The sequence below is a fragment of the Diceros bicornis genome, chromosome 26 (genome assembly GCF_020826845.1).
Source record: "Diceros bicornis minor isolate mBicDic1 chromosome 26, mDicBic1.mat.cur, whole genome shotgun sequence".
NCBI lineage: Eukaryota > Metazoa > Chordata > Mammalia > Perissodactyla > Rhinocerotidae > Diceros > Diceros bicornis.
This window is the reverse complement of record NC_080765.1, coordinates 13,525,282-13,543,607: the sequence shown is the minus strand read 5'-3', so window position 1 is coordinate 13,543,607 and position 18,326 is coordinate 13,525,282. Positions and strand designations below refer to the sequence as shown.

The following is an 18,326-nucleotide window of genomic DNA, read 5'->3' as shown; positions in this document are numbered from 1 at the left end:
TATTCCAGGCAGTCGCGGGCACACTCAGTCCACCGTCTGATCGTCCTCCGGCTGCATCCGCAGTGCTAGACAACAGTGACGGGTTCCACAGACATCACTGGGTGCCTCCAGCCTGGCCCCCACCCCGGCCCTCCACCTGTGTCAGTAAGGCTGACCACAGCCCCTCCCTGGAGCTGAGAACCCTTCACAGCCGGGGGGACAATGAGGCCTGGGCTGGAGGAACTAGGGGTGTCCACCAGGAGGAGGAGGGAGGGGCGGGTTGGGGGAAGAGAGTGAGCACATGCAGGTACACCAGAGAGCACAGCACCCACGGGGCCAGTGAATGGTCTGTGTGGAGCGAGCCTGAGTGTGCGAGTGTGTGTGCGAGAGATGACAGCAGTGCTCCTGAGAAGCAGCCGGCCTGGCGCGGTCCCTCTGCCAGGGGATGGCTGCCCTGCCCCCAAATCCCGACCCCTAGCCTGTGCCAGGGACTGGAAGCCCCTGGTGACAACGCTGGAGGGGCTGTTGGAGGCTGGCCGACGCCCAACGTGGAACCGGGCAGGGTCAGTGTAATTATAGACAACATGCCACCGGATGCTCGCTCCACCCCCTCTGGGAGCAGAGAAGCCTGCTCCGGCCTGGTCCAGACATCGGTCTCAGGACAGCTGCTCTGCTGACCAGCTGCCACTGTGCCCGGGGCCAGGCCAGACTGCGCAGCCTGAGCTCCGAGCTGCCCGTTGGGTCATCCGCAGCAGAGCTTGGAGGTTTTTCTCCCACCCATGGCCCAGCCTCAAAGGATGGTTCCTGGGGCTGGCTCTCTCCTGTCACAGGACCTGTAGGCCTCCTCTGTCCACTGTGATCTCAGAGCCACCCTCGTCCGCACTGCCTGGGGCCTGCACAGAACTGGAGCTGCCCCCTCCTCTGCATGAGGCTAGGGGCTCCCCTGTGGCCCAGGGAGGGAGAGGTGGACCACACCTGACTTTGCAGGAAGCCAGAGGTGGTGAAGCAGACCCAGGGAGACGAGCCCTGTTCTAGAAAGACAGCCCTGCCAAGGGTGACAAAAGAGCTAACTGGGACACAGAGGCTGGAGAGTCCTCCATGGGCGAGGGGAGGAGAGGCCTGAGGCCTGCGCTCTGGTAAGAAATTCTCATGACTTTCCAGCAGCTGCAGACAGGAGCTCAACCCACCTGCAGGTCTGCAAGGGCCCTGCACCACTCTGACCCTGTAAGTCCAGCATCAGGAGGGACCTGCTCCAACCTGACCTTGAGCATTCCCGATCCTCCCCGCCCACGTGGGCCAGCAGAGGAGCAGTTCAAACAGAACCACAACACAGGAGCAGATGCTACCCACAACTCCCACCTTCCCGGGCGCCCAGCAAACTCCACATGACGGTGGGGTCAGGACGGCTCGTAGTGCATGGTGGGCATAGCCATGTGGTGTGTGTTCCCTAATGAAAATAAGCTGATGGATAGTTATCCATAGTTTCTAACGCTCGGTGCCCTCGCAGCTGTGAAATTTGATTCCATTCCTCCAGAAGAGACTGGAGATTCGTAATTGTATTCACAGTACTCTGACCAAGTCACTTGTTCCGTGGCTTAACAAAAGTTCTTTAATGTCTCCTGCAATAATAAAATCCCTGCTTTCTCATCCATAAAAGTCTAATCTTGCTAAAGACAAACCCCAGCAGCAGGTGGTGGAATGACACCACAGATAGGCGCTCTTCTTCACCAGTGAAGACCAGCATAACACGGGCACCGTGGGTGGAAAGAAGGTCTTGTGTGGGGGAGTCCTTAAGGGCCCACTCTGTGACCACGATCGAGGCTTCCTGCACGGGAAACAAGAGCGGACCGCCACTGTCCCTCCCTCAAAGGGCCGATACTGACCACTAGTGAGTGATATCAGGCTGCCCCTGGGCCAGCCCCACACGCTCTGCAGACGCCAGCAGGGGCCGTGTTGCATTCAAACGCATACACCAGGTCAGTTTGACCAGGAAAAATAAACTGGGCTGTATTTACAGACAATATACAATTACAGCCACAGGCATGTAATTTATAGATGATATAAAATTACACTAAACACAATAAGCTTTTTTAAACTAATGATTTTATTGTTTCTATAAAAATGATACATGCTTGTCATAAAGAAAAATACAAGAAAGCCACATATCGCCAACAACATGTCACTTGGCCAGGCATCATGAACACTTGCTGTACAGGATTCCAAGCATCCCCTATCCATATAAAACTAGATGTCTAGACAGACCAACACTTCACGGGAGGGGGGACCAGGTCACACAGGCAACTGCTGGTTTTGACCCTCCGACTGTTTATTATTTAGGACACACCCACTCTGTTATTTGCCAGCAAGACATAGCAGCACAGCCAGGGCCACAGATTTTAGAAAAGCATGGGATTTAAACTCAGCTCTGAGAAAATTCGACCAGGATTGGGTTGCTGTGGATAATGAAGACAAAGGCCCACAGCTGCCCGGGAGCACGTGTCCTCTGGGGCAGGGCCCAGCCTTCCCCAGGCACGGACACGCGCTGAGCTCCTCACCAACCAGCTGCTCAAGGACCTGATGCTGTCGCCCACGTTCCCATCCCAAATCACTGCTGGGGTTCTTCACGGGCCGGGGAGGTGTGGTGGGCAAACTAATGGCAGAGATATCCATGTCCCCGTCCCCGGAACCTGTGCATCTGACTTTGCAGCGGTGGTTGAATTAGGGATCTTGAGATGGGAGACGATCCTGGATTATCGGGTGGGCAATGTCATCGAGGGGATCCCTAGAAGGGAGGTGGGGGCCAGAGTCAGAGAAGGTGATGTGAGGATGGTAGCAGGGTCAGGGAGCAGATGCCATGCTGCCGGCTCTGAGGATGGAGGACAGGCACACAGGCCACAGAAGGCAGGTGCCTCTAGAAGCTGGAAAAGGCAGGGAAATGACTCTTTCCAGAGCCTGCAGAGGAAGCACAGCCCTGTGGGCCCATTTTGCACTTCGACCTCAGAACAGGAACACAAATTTGTGTTGTTTAAGCCACTGAGCTTGTGGTAACTTGTTAGAGCAGCAGCAGGAAACTCATCTGACTTGCATGTGAGGGCGGGGAGGGCCTTGGCCAGGAGAGTGGAGGGAATGTACGGGGGACGGGGGGACAGAGGACACAGCCCTGGGCCCCAGGCTCCCCACGACATGACTTGTGTGGATGAGGCCACGGGCACGTCTGGGGCCCGCTTCCAGGAGCCAGACCAAGGAGGGGCTCATCTTCCTGGGAAGGCAGCGGTGGGCCCAGGCCCAACCCCAGCTGCCTGATTTCTCCAACCATCTCCTACCTAACGAGAGTACCTGGGAAACATTCTGGAAGTTGTCTTTGGGTGCCTTTTCATAATGTTGTTCATCATGACAAGTGCATATGAGATAAAATGCCCTCTTTACATGACAAATGATGGACTACCAAAAACACCTCACGGGAGCCTGGCAGGACAGACAGGACGTCTGCATCCCTAAGCATCGCAATTTCAGCCCTCAGATCTAGAAAACCACAGGCTCCTTCATGAAAGAAGTCAGCCTCTCTGCTTCCTCTCTTAACTTGCTGAAACCATGTATGTCTGTGATATCCCTATTTGAAATTCACTGAACGTATTTCCAAATAAGAATTTACTCAATCATGTATATAGAAAGTTCAACTACAAAAAGTTTAGCACAAAATATTTCATTAACTTTTTGTTTTGAAATAATTTCAGACTTCCAAAAATAGGACAAGAGTTCAGACACCCAGATTCCCAAATAACATCTTACATAATCACAGAACAAGAATCAAAACGTCCTGGGAACTCGCTGAAATCTTCAGGTCTCGCTGACTGCCCCCCACTGCCCTTCCCGGCGCAGGACCCGTGGGGTTAGTCTCACGTCTCCTGGGAGCCCCTGGTCAGGGACAGCAATTCAGAGTTTGTCTTCTAGGACCTTGACACTTTTCAGAGCGCTGGTCTTCATTTTGTAGACTGTCCCTCAGTTTGGGTTTGTCTGGTGTTTTCTCATTAGATTGAGGATATGCATTTCTGGCACGAAAACCCCAGAGGTGATGCTGTGCCTTCCCAGGCAGCGGATCGGGGCCCGAGGTGTGGTGACCACTCGGTCCAAGGAGCCACGCTGTGAGGTCTCCACTGTTCCCTGTGAAATCACTAAGTGTCTTGGTGCAGGTCCTCCAGACCAGAGGAACATCCATTCCACATCACACTCTGCCCACTGATTCCAGGACGCGCTGACGGTCTTGTCTGCAACGACTATTACTGTGCAGTGCCAACCTTGGTTTCTCCTCCCGCCGTTCCTCCTGCATTAGTCAGAATCGAGAGGAGCTGCCCCTTCCTCCACTGATATTTACTCAACCATTTCTATTAGCAGGGACTCCTGGAGAGTAATTTATTCTGAGGGCTATACCTCATTACAATCTTAATCTTCTTGCCCAGACTGTCCCCAATTTGGCCACTGGAGCTCCTTTACGTGCCGCCTGTGTTCTTCCAACAAGCCCCCATCACCTTTCAGCAACTCCTTACTTTCTGACACAAGAGGGTCCAGGCTCACCTGGGGCTCTCCTGGCCCTGGCCCTGGAGCCAGCCATTCCTTCAAGGAGCCCTGGTTCCTTTGGTGCAGAGAGGTCTCAGGATTCAAGATCTGGGCGCTTGGTGTGCTTCTTGTACTGGGTCTCGCTGCTTCTAAGACCCTCAGTGTGCAGACCTAGGAAACACTTGTATGGAGATGATCGCATACACATGTGTGCACACGCACACACACACCCCTAGGTCTGTTCCCACATCTAGCTACCTTTATAAGTCAGAAAACCAGGAGTTCAACTGGCTCCCGTTACCAACAACATCTCTCTAGTTTTTTCAATCTTAGAATACACAGTTTCAGAATTGTTGTCCATGTGAAAAACAAATTCACTAACTAGAGCACAAAAATCTTGTTTTTTTATCCTAGCTTTGGTCAAAATGCTGTTTTCCAAAGCTACTTAGGTGAGTCACCCCCGCCCCTTCAGGGCGGTCAGAGCGGCATCTGCAATCAGCTGGGCTGCTGCTCCATTTCGGGTCCGCCTACACCCGGTTCCTTTTTGGAGCACGCAGAACACGAATACAGTCCAGAGTCAGAACTATACTAAAAGGTGCGCTCACAGAGGTGTCACCCCCGAAGTCAACCCGCCCTGCTGATGATCACTCGCAGGAGTTTCTGGTTGGTCCTTCCTGAATTTCTCTTTTGTACAAATACACAGCTATGTGTATGGTTTCTTCTCTCTCTCTCTAGCACACTGTAGACACTCTTTTGGACTCTGCTTTTCTCACTTCCCAGCATGTTCCTGGTATGAAGTCACTCCATGTGGCTTCAGAGACTCCCCCACTCTTCTTCCCCCCTTTTCTTTCCTGTGGCTGCAATGCCTGCTGTGGAGGAGCCACAGCTGATTCAAGCACTCGTATGTCCAGGCATTTGGGCCATTTCAATGCTTTGTAATTACAAACAATGCTGCAGTAAACAACCTTGTGCGCTGCTGGAAAACGCAAGAGTCTGATGGCTCAGTTGGTGATAAAAATCAACACTTTTCATAAACTAGGCAATAATATGCAAAATATCTGCAGCACAACTAGAAGTGTAAGACAGAGACCAAATATTGAACCGTGACGCACTGCAGATGGAGCAGCTGGGGCTGACCAGTTAACGTGGTCAACGGCGCTGAGTGAGCACCACAGAGATGGAACCAGCCGTGGGAGGACTTGATTCAGGGAGGGTCTGACCAAGAGACATCCACATAGCAGGACTGAAAACAGAGGGACGTTAACTGCAGAGAACTGGACGCGGGCGAGAGACGCCTCTAGCCGCCACGGCCAAGGAGCGGAGGGCGGCAATTTCCCAAAGCCCAGGCCCGAGTCACCCGGCAGAAGTAGGAATCAGGGCTGGCTGTTCCCACCTTCGAGGGCCTGGAGAAGGCTCAGACAGCGCCAGGGTTGCTGTCCCAGCGGGGACATACCCTAGATTCCCCCAACACCATCTCCCATTGGCCACAACGGGACAAAAACCAAGTGACCAGGAGTCAGGGAAGGCAGCCGATAGGGGCAGGTCCGAGGGCAAACAGGCCCAGACCCACACGCATTCAACATTCTGCTCGTGGTTCTGAACACTGGCCACATTTCAGAACCACCCCAGAAATCTGGCTGAGGGTTTGGACACCTGTGAGGTCTAAATGATCTGCAGGCAATTCAGGTAACAGCCCGGGCTGAGAAGTACTGCCCTAAGCACTGGTCAATGGAAACATGATGCTACAGTGTGTTCCTCCAGGACATGCTCGGAGGACCTGGAAGCAAGGGCTGGCTCATGTGCAGGTGTGGGTGTTCTTAGCGTAAAGAAACAGGAAGACAACCGTGTAAGTCAAACTACAAATGTACTGACATTCCATTTTCCAGAGTTACAATAAATGAATTATTGAAATTAAACATCTAGTTTTATAAATAGAGCCTGAAACAAATGAGAAAATGACCCTTTGATCAGAAAGATACACCGTGTTCAGGCATTACCAGGAAAAATTCACGATGTCAAATATATCAAAAGCCAAGAGATTTCTATTACTCACTTCCTAGTTTGCACACTATTTTTGTTAAAAGAAAAAAAAGGAAATAAGCTGGCATATATATTTACAAGTACAAAAAGGAAACCATTTTGTTAGGGAATGGTTTTCTGACAGTATCTGTCTACACAATAGACAGAGATTCGTGAGCATTCAGTACTTTAGCACTGAAAAGATACGCAGAATCGTAACAGAGAGCCACCACTTCACAGGAGCGCCGTGGTGCCCACGCACCAACCCAGACGTCACTCAGCATTCTTACCTCCTGCTATCCCAGCCTCCTGAGGAAGTCTGTCACACACAGGGATGTAAAGATGAAACCTAACACCCTTGGGGGAAAATAAGAATCTAAAAAGAACAACAATTGTTCAAAATAATTTGGGAAGCCTCCGAAGACGAGCCATGCCCCAGCTATGAGACATGTCCATCAAGGAGGGGATGTCTATTTTGATTTTGTGCGACTATTTTGAGGACATTCCGAAAGCCCCTTTCTAACTCACACTACCCAAGAAGTAAACCGTCAGGGTGACAGGTTCGTGCAGCACACTCCATCCCGGATGACCCCTGACACAGCCCGGTGGCCTTCTTCCCGTCAAACTTGAGTTTTTGTCTCTGATTTCCCATCTATCAGATCTCCAAATCCCAGTTTCTCCAGTGGTTCTTGTGCCATCAGCTGCCTAAAAGAAAAATTGACAGTTGTCAAGGTGGACGGTGAAGACAATGAAGAGACATCAACGCAAGGCTGTGCCAGCTCTGTTCACTCGCTGTCATCTCACCCCCAAACCATTCTTAGGAAGACTGATCCCCTGAGCAGTACCGTTAGAACTGAGCCCCTCTGCCGGGCCCCTCCCCACGGGGTAGAGTCAACACAGTCAACAGGATGAGCCCCCCGAAGTCTAACAGCCCCCCTCTGGGCCACACTGCCAGCACCTGGGACCTGAGGGTTTCTGAGGCCCTCCTCTTCCCGAGCAACACGTGCACCTCTAGACTCGAGAGGGGCAGCCGCTGATGGATGGTGTGCACCCTGGGGTGTCCACGTAGGATGCACACAGCCCCCTGGGTGCAGGGTGGAGCCAGGACCAGGAAGGGAAGGGGTGGGCTGTGGCCGGACTCCCCAAACTGCCACATTCTGGAGCAGATGTGTGAGGAGTCCAGGGCTCCAACTTCAACCTGGCTCCCAGGTCACTGTGACGGGGCACTTGACAAGGCAGGGGATAGAAAAGACTTTATTTGGTACTTGTTAGCTTTACTTATAGCTTAGCAATATCGGACATACGTGCCCTGCTCCTGGTCGCTTCTCTACAACCACCTCTGCGCCACCCTCCCGCTGTGTCCGTTTAAGTCAGAACCACAAAGATCAAGATGCCCAGCACCGAGCCTCCCCCAGCCTGCCTCCCATCACTCACACTCCAGGGGAGAGAGATCGGGTTTTGTTTTGTTTGGGGGTGGGGGTGGGATGACAGCAACTCTCAGAGAGGCCATCCGTCCTCTGTGGTGGTGAGAGCACAGGTCCCTCCGGAGCCTGGGCAAGCAGCTCACCTCCCAGACTCATCAGGAGAATTTAATAGGAACCGCCAGCCCGAGCCTGGCATACGGGATGCCCCGCCACGTGCCGGCCGCCATCATTCACACCGTGTCCCACCTTACACCACTGTGTTCATTTATCCCCCACCACCTGGGCAGGCTAGGACATTCAGACCCAGGGGCCACCCGACCATGCTGGAGACCTCAGAACGTCTGCGAGGTGCCTGCTCAGGTGACCGCAATTTCTGCAGGTTCTGTGGGGTCCAGTGCAAGCTGGCCACACTTCTGCAGAAACACAAAACAGCTCTGGGAAATAACCTCTCATAGCACAACTCCCTGATTTTTCTATAGGCCGTCCTCACTAAGAAAACTAAATATAATAACCGTTTTAAACAGCCAGAATGTTTGAGATTTGCTTTCAAAGACTTCAGCAGTGGAGACCACAAAAAGTGGGGGGAAAGAGGAAAAACAAAGGGAGACTGTTGGCAATTACTGATGCTGGGGGATGGGGCACAGGTTTCATGGTCCTATTCTCTTTACCTTTGTGTGCGCTTGTAATGTGTGTTCTCTAATGGACAACTTCCATTACAGAAACCTAGAATCCACTTAAAAACAAAAAGTCCTCTTGTAGGCCAGACTAAGTCATTTGACCATGTCCCTAGAAGCACTGGACAAGCTGGATGGGCCACCTGAAGAGTGGCCTCGCTGCCTTCCCAGTGCCCGGTGCCCTCTGGGTGGTGCGACGGCGGCCCTGCTCCTGCCCTGTAGTCCCAGGCGAGCTATGCAGCCCTCTGGCCCTTGTCTCAGCATCTTAGGAACCAGGGCGGGACCAGAAGGCTCAGGCATCTCCACAAATATCAGGGACACCCTGTATGCACCCCATGTCCCATGCAGGATACAGAGTGAAGCAGGTGCACTGATTCTGTAGGAAGCTACAATCAGCAAGGAAAGAAGTGCAATAAAACAACAAAAACCAATAAAATGAAACACACTAAAAACAAACTGGAGCCCAGGAAACACTAAGACCTAGAGACATCAACTGCTATGTAAGCTCAGAAGACGGAGCATCCCTCTCACGTCTGGAAAATCAGGGAGTGTCATGGGAAAGGTGGCCAGTCTGCCCTGGAAACAGGCATGGAGCTGGGAGACAGAAGGTGGGCAGCAGGGACAGAGGATGCTGGGGGAGCTGGGCAGCAAAGTGAAGGGCTCAGGGCAGCCCAGAGCTGAGACTCAGCCGCTGCAAGAGCACAGGCCTATAGGCCGTGCAGGTGCTGAGAAACCCCAGGTGGGCGAGGCTAAGACGGTGGGGGCCGCTCAGCCTCCAGCAACCTCCCTTATCATGTGGTCTCTGAACTCTCTGTGCTGGCCTGGTGAAAAGCCACTAGACGACCCCAAAGGCCAGTGTCCTCAACCTGGCGGAGAGGGGCTGAGTGTGGGAGTGAAAGCACACAGACAGGCTCTGAGGGGCTGGCCCGCCCTCGGACACGTCGGCGGCAGGCGGTCCCTTTCCCTGCGTCAGGTCCATCACTCACCTATCAGGAAAATGTCCCCAGAACGGCAAACCCCAGGCAGTACCATTTAACCTGGCAGTGGAGTAAAGTAGTTCCACAGCAGTGGAACTCACTAGACACTCCTTAAACCCGAATCAGGCAAACAATGATAAATTTTCACCACACCTTGGCAAAAGAGTACAATGGCCAACAGTTCTTAAGACTGACCTCTCAGACTTCACTGTGGTCAGCAGAGCGATGACCCCCAGATGACACCCTAGTCCCTGGAACCTGTGTTCCCTTACGTGGTGGGGGAACTTAAGGTTGCAGATGGAAATAAACTCGCTAACCAGCTGATTTCGAGATAAGGAGATTATCCTGGATTATCCAAGTGTACTCAACCTAATCACAGGAATCCTCAAAACCAGAGAACTTTCCCTGGCTTTGGTCAGAGAGAAAAATGTGAGGAGGAGGAAGGATAAGAGCAATGTAGCACTGTCAGTTTTGAAGATGGAGAAAAGCGGGCCCCTCTAAAAGCTGGAAAAGGCAGGAAATGGATCCTCCACTGGAGCCTCCAGGGGGACCAGCCCTGCCCACGCCTGGATTGTAGCCCCATGAGACCCATGTCAGACTTCTCACTACAGAGCTGAGATGACACGCTCGTGTTGTTGAGGCCGCCTCGTCTGTGACTCGTGACGGCAGGCGCAGGGAGTGAACAGCTGCTCTTCCTGATGCGCTGTTATAACGGTAAAGACCTGCGTGTCTAGCGGCACAAAGAAGGAACAAGGAGGAAAAACTATAAGCCAAATAAAACGTGGTTCAGGATATCCTCCTTCCACAAATCCATAAACCTTTGTAAGATCCAGCTCCTTGGCAAGATCACCAAAAATGCCTATAACATTTAGCAAGTTCTAAAGCCAAAAAGGATGATTCTAACGCCTCTCTTTAGCATGAGGGAACTGACCAAGGAAAACGTTTCATTTCCTGGTCAGTGTTTTTTAAGTGGAGCCATTAAGATGACCCTGGAATCTTCATGGAAAGCAAAATTGCTCTCAATTGTTTATTCCAGTGCCATCATTTTAGAGGCACTGAATTCATGATTCACTGCAACTGAAGTTTTATGTATTCCATAGTCTTTAGGGCCAGAGTAATGATAAAAATAAGTAATATTTACCAGCCTCACCCTCAAGTGTGCGGAGCCTTTCCTTCCTAAGGACCATCTCCTTTAACCTCGCACAGCCCAGTCAGGGGGCCCGGCCTTCCTGCCCCCAAGCACACCAGGATTCGGCCCTACAGCCCACTGATGCTCCCGCACTGAGCAGGAACTGGACCAAAAACAATTACCGAGGCTGAGGATCACGGATCACACGTGTATTTGCTGTTGTCTTTGCCAACAACGTAATCTCAATTTCAACAGTTTTTCCTGTGAGAAAATGTGATCCACATCTCAAATAGCGTATGTGCTTTTACATCAGGCAAAAATGGCCCCCAAGTCCTCATGAGGCAACCTTAAAAACTATTGTGGTCCAGTTTTTTTAAAAAGATGCATATGGAAATAAGCAGGAGTAAAATAACGTTTGGGATTTCAGCACATTATCCAGACTATCCTCTACTTTTGTATGTTTGAGGATTTTCATTAAAAACAAACCAAAGTCTATGGTCAAAATAACCGACCAAGTTAGAATCACACCCTGTACATTCACCTAAACATCGCCTGACCAACCAGTGAAGCCATTTGAAATCATGGAACCCACAGAGCGGCCAACTGCGGCCCTCTCTCCCTGCTGTCCTCAGCGGGCCTCAGGGAGCCTGGTCCACAGAAGCTGTGCCGAGCCAGGCACTGCCACGTGGAGACCTGGGCAGCTCACTCCCAGGGGCAAACGGGGAAAAAAGAGGGAGCCCTTCTGCTGGTCCTGCCTGAAAGCCTCATCAGGCAAGCCTGGAGCCTCTCTGCGGACCCAAACCAGCCAAAACGTCTGGAGAAACCCCAAGCAGGAGCTGCAGGGCACTGCAGTCGTCATAGGGCTGATTAATGTGAGCTTCAGAGGGCAGCCACCTGCTCACATGCTCACACAGGGCAGAGACTAACCTCACTGCGTCTCCAAACCGTGGAGGTACCAAGAAGACACTTTCTTAGTTCGTTTTTTAAAGATGCACCAGTTTAAAAGACAGTCATTTAAACATGTGGGTCCCACCAATGTGCTATTTAAAGATGGAAAGAGCAGGATTCAGGGTGGCCCTCTGTCAAATCTAAGCCCCTGTGAGCCCGAACAGCTCAAAAGGCAGAACAAGGGCCTCACACAAGGGCCACATGCCAAGAAGGCACATCACCCTCAAAGTCCCAAATGTCCACAGGCAGCCCTTGACACACCTGTGGGCCTGAAAAGCACAGTGGATTTTGCCTTGAGGGAAATATCTGCGTTTGTTATGGGAAAATGGAAATGAGGCTCAAAGTGGATTGGTTTATATCAACCTGTCTTGAGACAAGGCTGTCTGAAGACTGGATTCCTTAGTGAGCTAAGGAGGGGCTCCGAAGACAGAAATAGAAGTTCCTACCCCCACTATGTAATTATACACACTTTACCCCATTAAGGATTAGAACAGTTCTTATTTTAAGTAAAATCTCAATGGATCGTAGTTAGAAACGTTTTTGTTCTGTTTCAAAGAGAGCTCTGGTGAATCTTGGTTAAGACAGGACAAATCACTCATATTTCATCATTTCTTAAACAGCCATTGTCCTCCCTGTCACATTCCACACAGCTCTGAGTCTGAGGGGGAACAAATAACAGAGCATATTTTTATGTCTGAGAACATGAAAGAAAGAAACTGCGAACCCACAACCTTCCATGCTTTTGACTCAGTCAGCACTTCTATGTGTATCATTCTGAAACTTTAACGACAGGTCAGGAGCACCCAAATCTGGAGAGAAAATACTCTGAGCAATGCACTTGGGTGTGATGCTATCACTCAAGAAAAATGCCAGTATCTGCTAAACAACTTTCAGACAATTTAATCTGATGAGCCTCAATTTCATGGGCCAGTGGGTCTCCAGTTCTGAAACAGAGAGGTCGAACCACGAGGCCTGAATGAGTCTACTGCACCAACCTCTTGCGGAAAATGTTTTGGTGGGAGAGGTGGGAAGTGGGAGAAGTGGCAACCGTTAGCATGTACTTGCCTCTCCATTCTACATTCTAGATATTCTTTGGATTCATTTCTGCACAGAGCGTTTTCAAAATTGTTGTCGCGGAGACACTTCATGAATTTCTCTTTAAAGCTTTTACATTCGCCTAGAACGAAAAATAGAACATCATTTTCTCTTTAAGGTGGAAACACGACACGTTCACACCTCAGCCTTACCCTCGTTTTCTCCAGAAACACGCTGATACCACAGTGGACAGAACAAACCTACAGCGTGGGGGACTGGGTGCAGGAAAGGGGCGAACCCGGGTGGCGCGTACGGGGCGGGGGGGGGGTGTCACTGCGCCATCCTTGGCTGAGCGTTTGGAAAATTCATGGTCAAATGTCGGGAAAGAAAAACAATCTATAAATAATTGATGAAATCTATAAATTTCAAAGCCCTAACTTTCACGGAGGCTCCCTCAACAGCTCTCCCAAAACCAGAACTCCGGCCACTAAATGCGCGACCGGCAGCATTTTTCGGTTTCCCACAAGGTGCCAAGAACGAGTCGTCTGAGCCCCAACGTGAACACCGCAGAAAAGACAACGGCTGACAGCGCTGTGACACTACGTTCCCCGACCAGGGGGGCCCACGCGCTCGGCGCCGGGGCAGCTTCCGACAGTCACCTCCCTGGTCCAGGAGGGCCATCGCCTGTCCGGCAACCACCCCCGGACCGCGCGGGGAGGCCCTGGGCGGGGCTGTGCCAGCCTCAGTTTCCCTACCACCTCGCGCGGACGCCAGTGGCCCACTGCGTCGCGCGGCTTCCCCGGGCTGGGATCCGGGCCTCAGAGCGCCCGCCGGCCTCCCGCCGCTCACCGAAGTGATCCAGCGGGAAGCTGCCCTTGTCCGGGGGCCGCGGCTGGAAGCTCTTGGACCCGAAGTTCATGGCCGTCGACATGATGGCACCTCCCAGACCCTCCGAGCGCGACGCGCGCAGTACGCAAGGCAGCCGGCCGAGCGCCGAGCAGGCCACGCGCGAGCGCCGAGCACGTCGAGCGACAGGCGGCCCGCCCCCGCCTCGTCGCACAGGCCACGCCCCCGCCACCTGGGCCCCGCCTCCCCACAGCCATGGCCCCGCCCCACCGTCTCAAGGCTCCGCCCCCACGGTCAGGGCCCCGCCCCCCACCGCCTGGGCCCCGCCTGCTCATCACCCAGGCCCCGCCCCCTCCCCAGCCAGGCTCTGAAAGGCCCTGATCACCCCTGGGCCGGTTGCTTTGCCTGGCCTCTCCTGTCTGGGTAGTCTGACCCTCTCAACAACCCAGGGGCAGAGGCTCAGCTATGAGGAAACAGAAGTTCAGAGAAGTTCAGTAACTTGCCCAAGGACACACAGCTTCAATCCACAAAAAGCCCAGGGCAGGCGGACTCGCAAGTCCTGACAGGCTGTCCAGTGTCTCTGCCTCTCCGTGTGTCTGGAGGGCTCTTCCCCACCGGCAGTGGGCACGAGGGCCTGATCCTGGGCTTGGCCGGTGAGAAGGAGTGAGTGCAGTCATGCACCGCGTCACGACGTTTCGGTCAACGACAGAACACATATACAACAGCAATCCCATAAGATCAGCACCATGTAGCCTAGGTGTGTAGTGGGCTGTACCATGTAGGTTTGTGTAAGGACACTCTGTGATGTTCACACAACAACAAAATCGCCCAAAGATGCATATCTCAGAACACGTCCCCGTCGTTAAGCGCTGTGTGACTGTAGCAGCTTCCTGTGGCCGCGTAAACAAGTACACACACCGGGCAACTTAGAACAGCAGAAGCTTACTCTCTCCCACTGCTGTGGGCCAGCCGTCTGAGATGGAGGTGTCGGCAGGCTGGCTCCTCCTAGAAGTTCTGAGGGGAGTCTGCCCCAGGCTCTCCCCTCGCTGCTGGGGGTCTGCCATCAGTCCTTGGTGCTCCTGGGTGTGTAGACGCATCACCCCGATCTCTGCCTCTGTCTTCACATGGCCTCCTCCCTGTGTGTCCGTGTCCACATGTCCCCTCTTATAAGGACACAGTCATATTGGGTTAGAGCCACCCTAAGGACCTCATCTTAACAGGTTACATCTGCAATGACCCTGTTTCCAAAAAGGTCACATTCTAAGGTATTGGGAGGTAGGACTTCAACACATGAATTCTGGGGGACACAATTCAACCCCTAACAGACTAAAAGTGCATAAGCAGTTAAGCCCCTGGCAGTCGTTTATTGTTGTTGTTATGGCAACAATAACAACAGTGAAGGGCTCAGCGGAGGCGCCAGCTCTCCCCGCAGAGCCTCTTCCCAGCCCTGTGCCCGGGCAGCCCCCCAACTCTGGGCCTCCGGTTTTCCCCTGGGTGATGGGGGAGGCGGGCACTGCCCTCCCCACAGACCGTGTCATCTGATTCTGCCGTGAGCTCCACCTCCACCCGCATATCCATCCTGCCCGGTTCACAATTCCCGAGCACCAGCTGTGTGCCAGGCCCTGGAGATAACACCCAGGGTCCTCAGCAGCACAGAGCTACCCCAGCCGGCCCCTCTGAACAAGCTTTCTCACCCCCAGGGCCCTGACGGGACCAGCTCCTTCTAACGTCAGGAGGAGAAGCTGATTCCAGCAACTGAGGGGCCTCCCCAGAAATCCTGGCCAACCAGTCCCACCAGCCCCCACCCCAGGGCCTGCCCTCTCTTCAAGGCCTGGCTTGGATGCCCCCCCAAGAAGGCATCCAGGCCCCCCCGCTCCCCGGCTCCCCAGCAGGCCCGCCCCTCCGCAGTGCACGCCCCTGGATCTCTGTGCCTGAGGTAGGGTTCCACTCTGTGTGTCCAGGGCCAGCATAGAGTTGGCACCAGATGTTGGTGGGCCGTACAGCGGGGCTCCGCAGGGAGAGCCCATTCCAGTTGTCAGTGGCTTGATCAGTCTGGGGTTCTGGGCCCACTTAAAACCACAAAAGGAAAATCGCACCTTGTTCTTGTCATATAAACAACCATTTTACAGTGCTGGAACCAGGGGCTGCGCACTAGGTTGTTCGTTAATATGTTTCCAGGGCTGTGAACAATAAGAAGCTTTTATTACCCAGCAAATAGCCCTTTTCCACTTGACTAGATCTCACCACTTAGCAGTAAAAAGGCCAGCCCTCCCCGCAAGGTTGCCTGCAGCCTCTTGGTCTAGCGGCCCAGTGGGACCATCGGAGGCCCGGTGACCTCGAGGTGAGAGCCAGCTTTTAATTGACACGTCTGCGCCCGGCAAAGGATTATTGCTTTACAGGAGATGTTTAGCTGGGAGAGAAGGGAAGGGATTTTGGAACCCCTCTATGTGCTGGGCTGTTTTGCACGGGATCCTGGGGCCTAGAACAATGCCCGACACACAGCAGGTGTTCAGTTCATACATTTTGAAGAATGAGCCCAGCTGGGCAGGTGTTGTAACCCTCATCTCAAACACGGAGAAACGCAAAGGGGCCGAGGCCCTTGCCTGAGGTTACGTACCCAGAGGACGCGTCACCTACGCCAGTAACAGACAGCCTGACTCGGTGGTGGGAAGCGGCAATCATCGGCTTTGCTCGTGCACTTGCCGGGTGGGCAGGCCCTGGTGGAGTCAGCCCCGCATGGTCGCTCAGCCTCAGGCTGAAGGACCCCGCTTTGAGATGGTGTGCTCACATGGCTGGGAGCGTGACCAGGGTCCTGTGGGCCGTGGCTCCCCTGCACATGGCTGCTTGGGCTCCCTCATGGCATGGTGGCCGAGTCCTACGTGCAGGATCCCAGGAGAAGCAGGCGGAAGCTGCATCGCTTTTGTGATCTAGCTCAGAAGTCACAGAGCATTGCCTGTGGTTACCCACCCCCAGACTCAAGGGCAGAGACCCCCGCTCTCGATGGGAGGAAGGCAAATTACACAAAGAGCTTGTGGGCAGGGCAATGTTCCCGTGGCCGTGGTTGGGAGATGCCATCCACCGCCCTGAGGAGTGCAGGGGCTGAGTGTGGAACCAGGTCTGTGTAACTCCAAACCCTCTGGTGTCAAGGTCTGTGACCTGAGCCAGCCAGTAAGAGCATTGCGTCCCCCTGGCCATAGGGATTGCTCAAGGCTGGGCATCTGGCCACCCGGGCCTGGCCTGTCAGGTCTGAGGAACAATCCCCAGGCTTCTGCTTGAGCACCAGGATGGAGCCGGCAGAACCTCCCACTGGACGGCAGCTGGGAGGAGGCGGGCCAGGGTGGCGGACAGTCATTGTGCCACCAGGAGGAAAGAGCCCACCTGAGAGGGAAGCCAGTGATCCAAGAAGCGAGGAGAATTCACCCGAAGCCCAATAACATCATCTGGCCCCTGGATCAATCCTTGCCTGAAACTAGATCCGGCTATCTTTCCACTATAATAAATTCTGCTGTCAAAGTATAACTTTCTATTTCTCAGAACAAAGTATAACTATGTTCTGAGAACAGAGTTCTCAGACAAATAGATACTGAGCAAATAGATACTGTGTCAGAGTTCTACCTAACCCATTAATGAGGGAACTTGGCCACATGACAAAGCTGACTCAAAGAAGAGTGCCCGAATCCCTAGGAAAACAAAGAACGCTGGGATAAGATTGCTAAGTGGGACACAGAACTGGTTAATATCTTACGGTTCAATAAAACCACAACCTTTGGGATTACCTTTTCTGCCAGACAGAAATCATTTGCACTTTTACAAGAGAACAATCACTTGCAGCTTTCCTGTTTTCTACAAGTTAACGTCTAGCCTTGTGGCCCTGGGCCCTGTCACTAATAAATGTAAGTCAAATAAAGTGACCTCCTGGGAGTGTCAAACGAGGCTCAGGCAGGCTGCTTAGACAATGACCTGGAGGATGACGATGGAGGGGCACAATGTCATCCATTTGCTCCATTTCTGAGTATTGGTGAATTTTTCTGAACACTGCTTCTATGAGTCTCCTGGGGCTGCCATAATGAAGGACCACAAACTGGGGGCTTAAACACCAGAAATTTATCCTTTCCCAGCTCTGGAGGCCGGAAGTCTGAAATCCAGGTGTCTCAGGGCTGTGCTTCCTCTGAAGGCTCCAGGGGAGGCTCCTTCCTGCTCCTCCAGCTCCTGGGGACTCCAGACACCCTTGGCTCGTGGCCGCCTCCTCCATCTCTGCCTCTGTCATCACATGGCCGTCTTCCCTCTGAGCCTGTGCTGCTGTCTCCTTTTTTTTTCTCAGTGAGGAAGATTAGCCCAGAGCTAACATCTGCTGCCAATCCTCCTCTTTTTGCTGAGGAAGATTGGCCCTGGGCTAACATCTGTGCCCATCTTCCTCTACTTTATATGTGGGACACCTACCACAGCATGGCTTGACAAGCGGTGTGTAGGTCTGTGCCCTTGATCCAAACCCGCGAAACCCCGGCCGCTGAAGAGGAGCTTGTGAACTTAACCACTACGCCACCAGGCCAGCCCTGGTCTCCTTTTTTATAAGGACATCAGTCATTGCATTAGAGGCCACCCTCATCCAGGATGACCTCGTCTAAACTTGATTATGTCTGCAAAGACCCAATGTCCAAATAAGGTCACATTCTGAGGTTCTGGGTGGACATGAATTTGGGGGGGATGCCAGTCGACCCAGTTCACTGCTCCAGCCAGTTTG

General features: G+C 52.9%; 1 protein-coding gene across 1 annotated transcript; it reads right to left on the bottom strand.

Moving 5' to 3' along the window:
• Nucleotides 1-6,378: 6,378 nt before the first annotated feature.
• LOC131422310 (cytochrome c oxidase assembly protein COX19) lies at nucleotides 6,379-13,699 on the bottom strand. Its single transcript, XM_058569441.1, has 3 exons — nucleotides 13,589-13,699; nucleotides 12,766-12,881; nucleotides 6,379-7,253 (listed from the first exon to the last, which is right to left on the bottom strand). The coding sequence occupies exons 1-3, from the start codon at nucleotides 13,668-13,670 to the stop codon at nucleotides 7,173-7,175; spliced, it is 279 nt and encodes a 92-aa protein (XP_058425424.1). The 5' UTR covers nucleotides 13,671-13,699; the 3' UTR covers nucleotides 6,379-7,172.
• Nucleotides 13,700-18,326: the final 4,627 nt, after the last annotated feature.

What these genes read in the sequence shown, in the direction of transcription:
- LOC131422310 (XM_058569441.1), bottom strand. Translation starts at nt 13,670, where the DNA reads ATGTCGACGGCCATGAACTTCGGGTCCAAGAGCTTCCAGCCGCGGCCC. An exon ending in CTTCCCGCTGGATCACTTCG is followed by an intron (nt 12,882 to 13,588) that starts GTGAGCGGCGGG and finishes TTTTCGTTCTAG; the next exon opens with GCGAATGTAAAAGCTTTAAA. An exon ending in AATGTAGAATGGAGAGGCAA is followed by an intron (nt 7,254 to 12,765) that starts GTACATGCTAAC and finishes TCTTTTAGGCAG; the next exon opens with CTGATGGCACAAGAACCACT.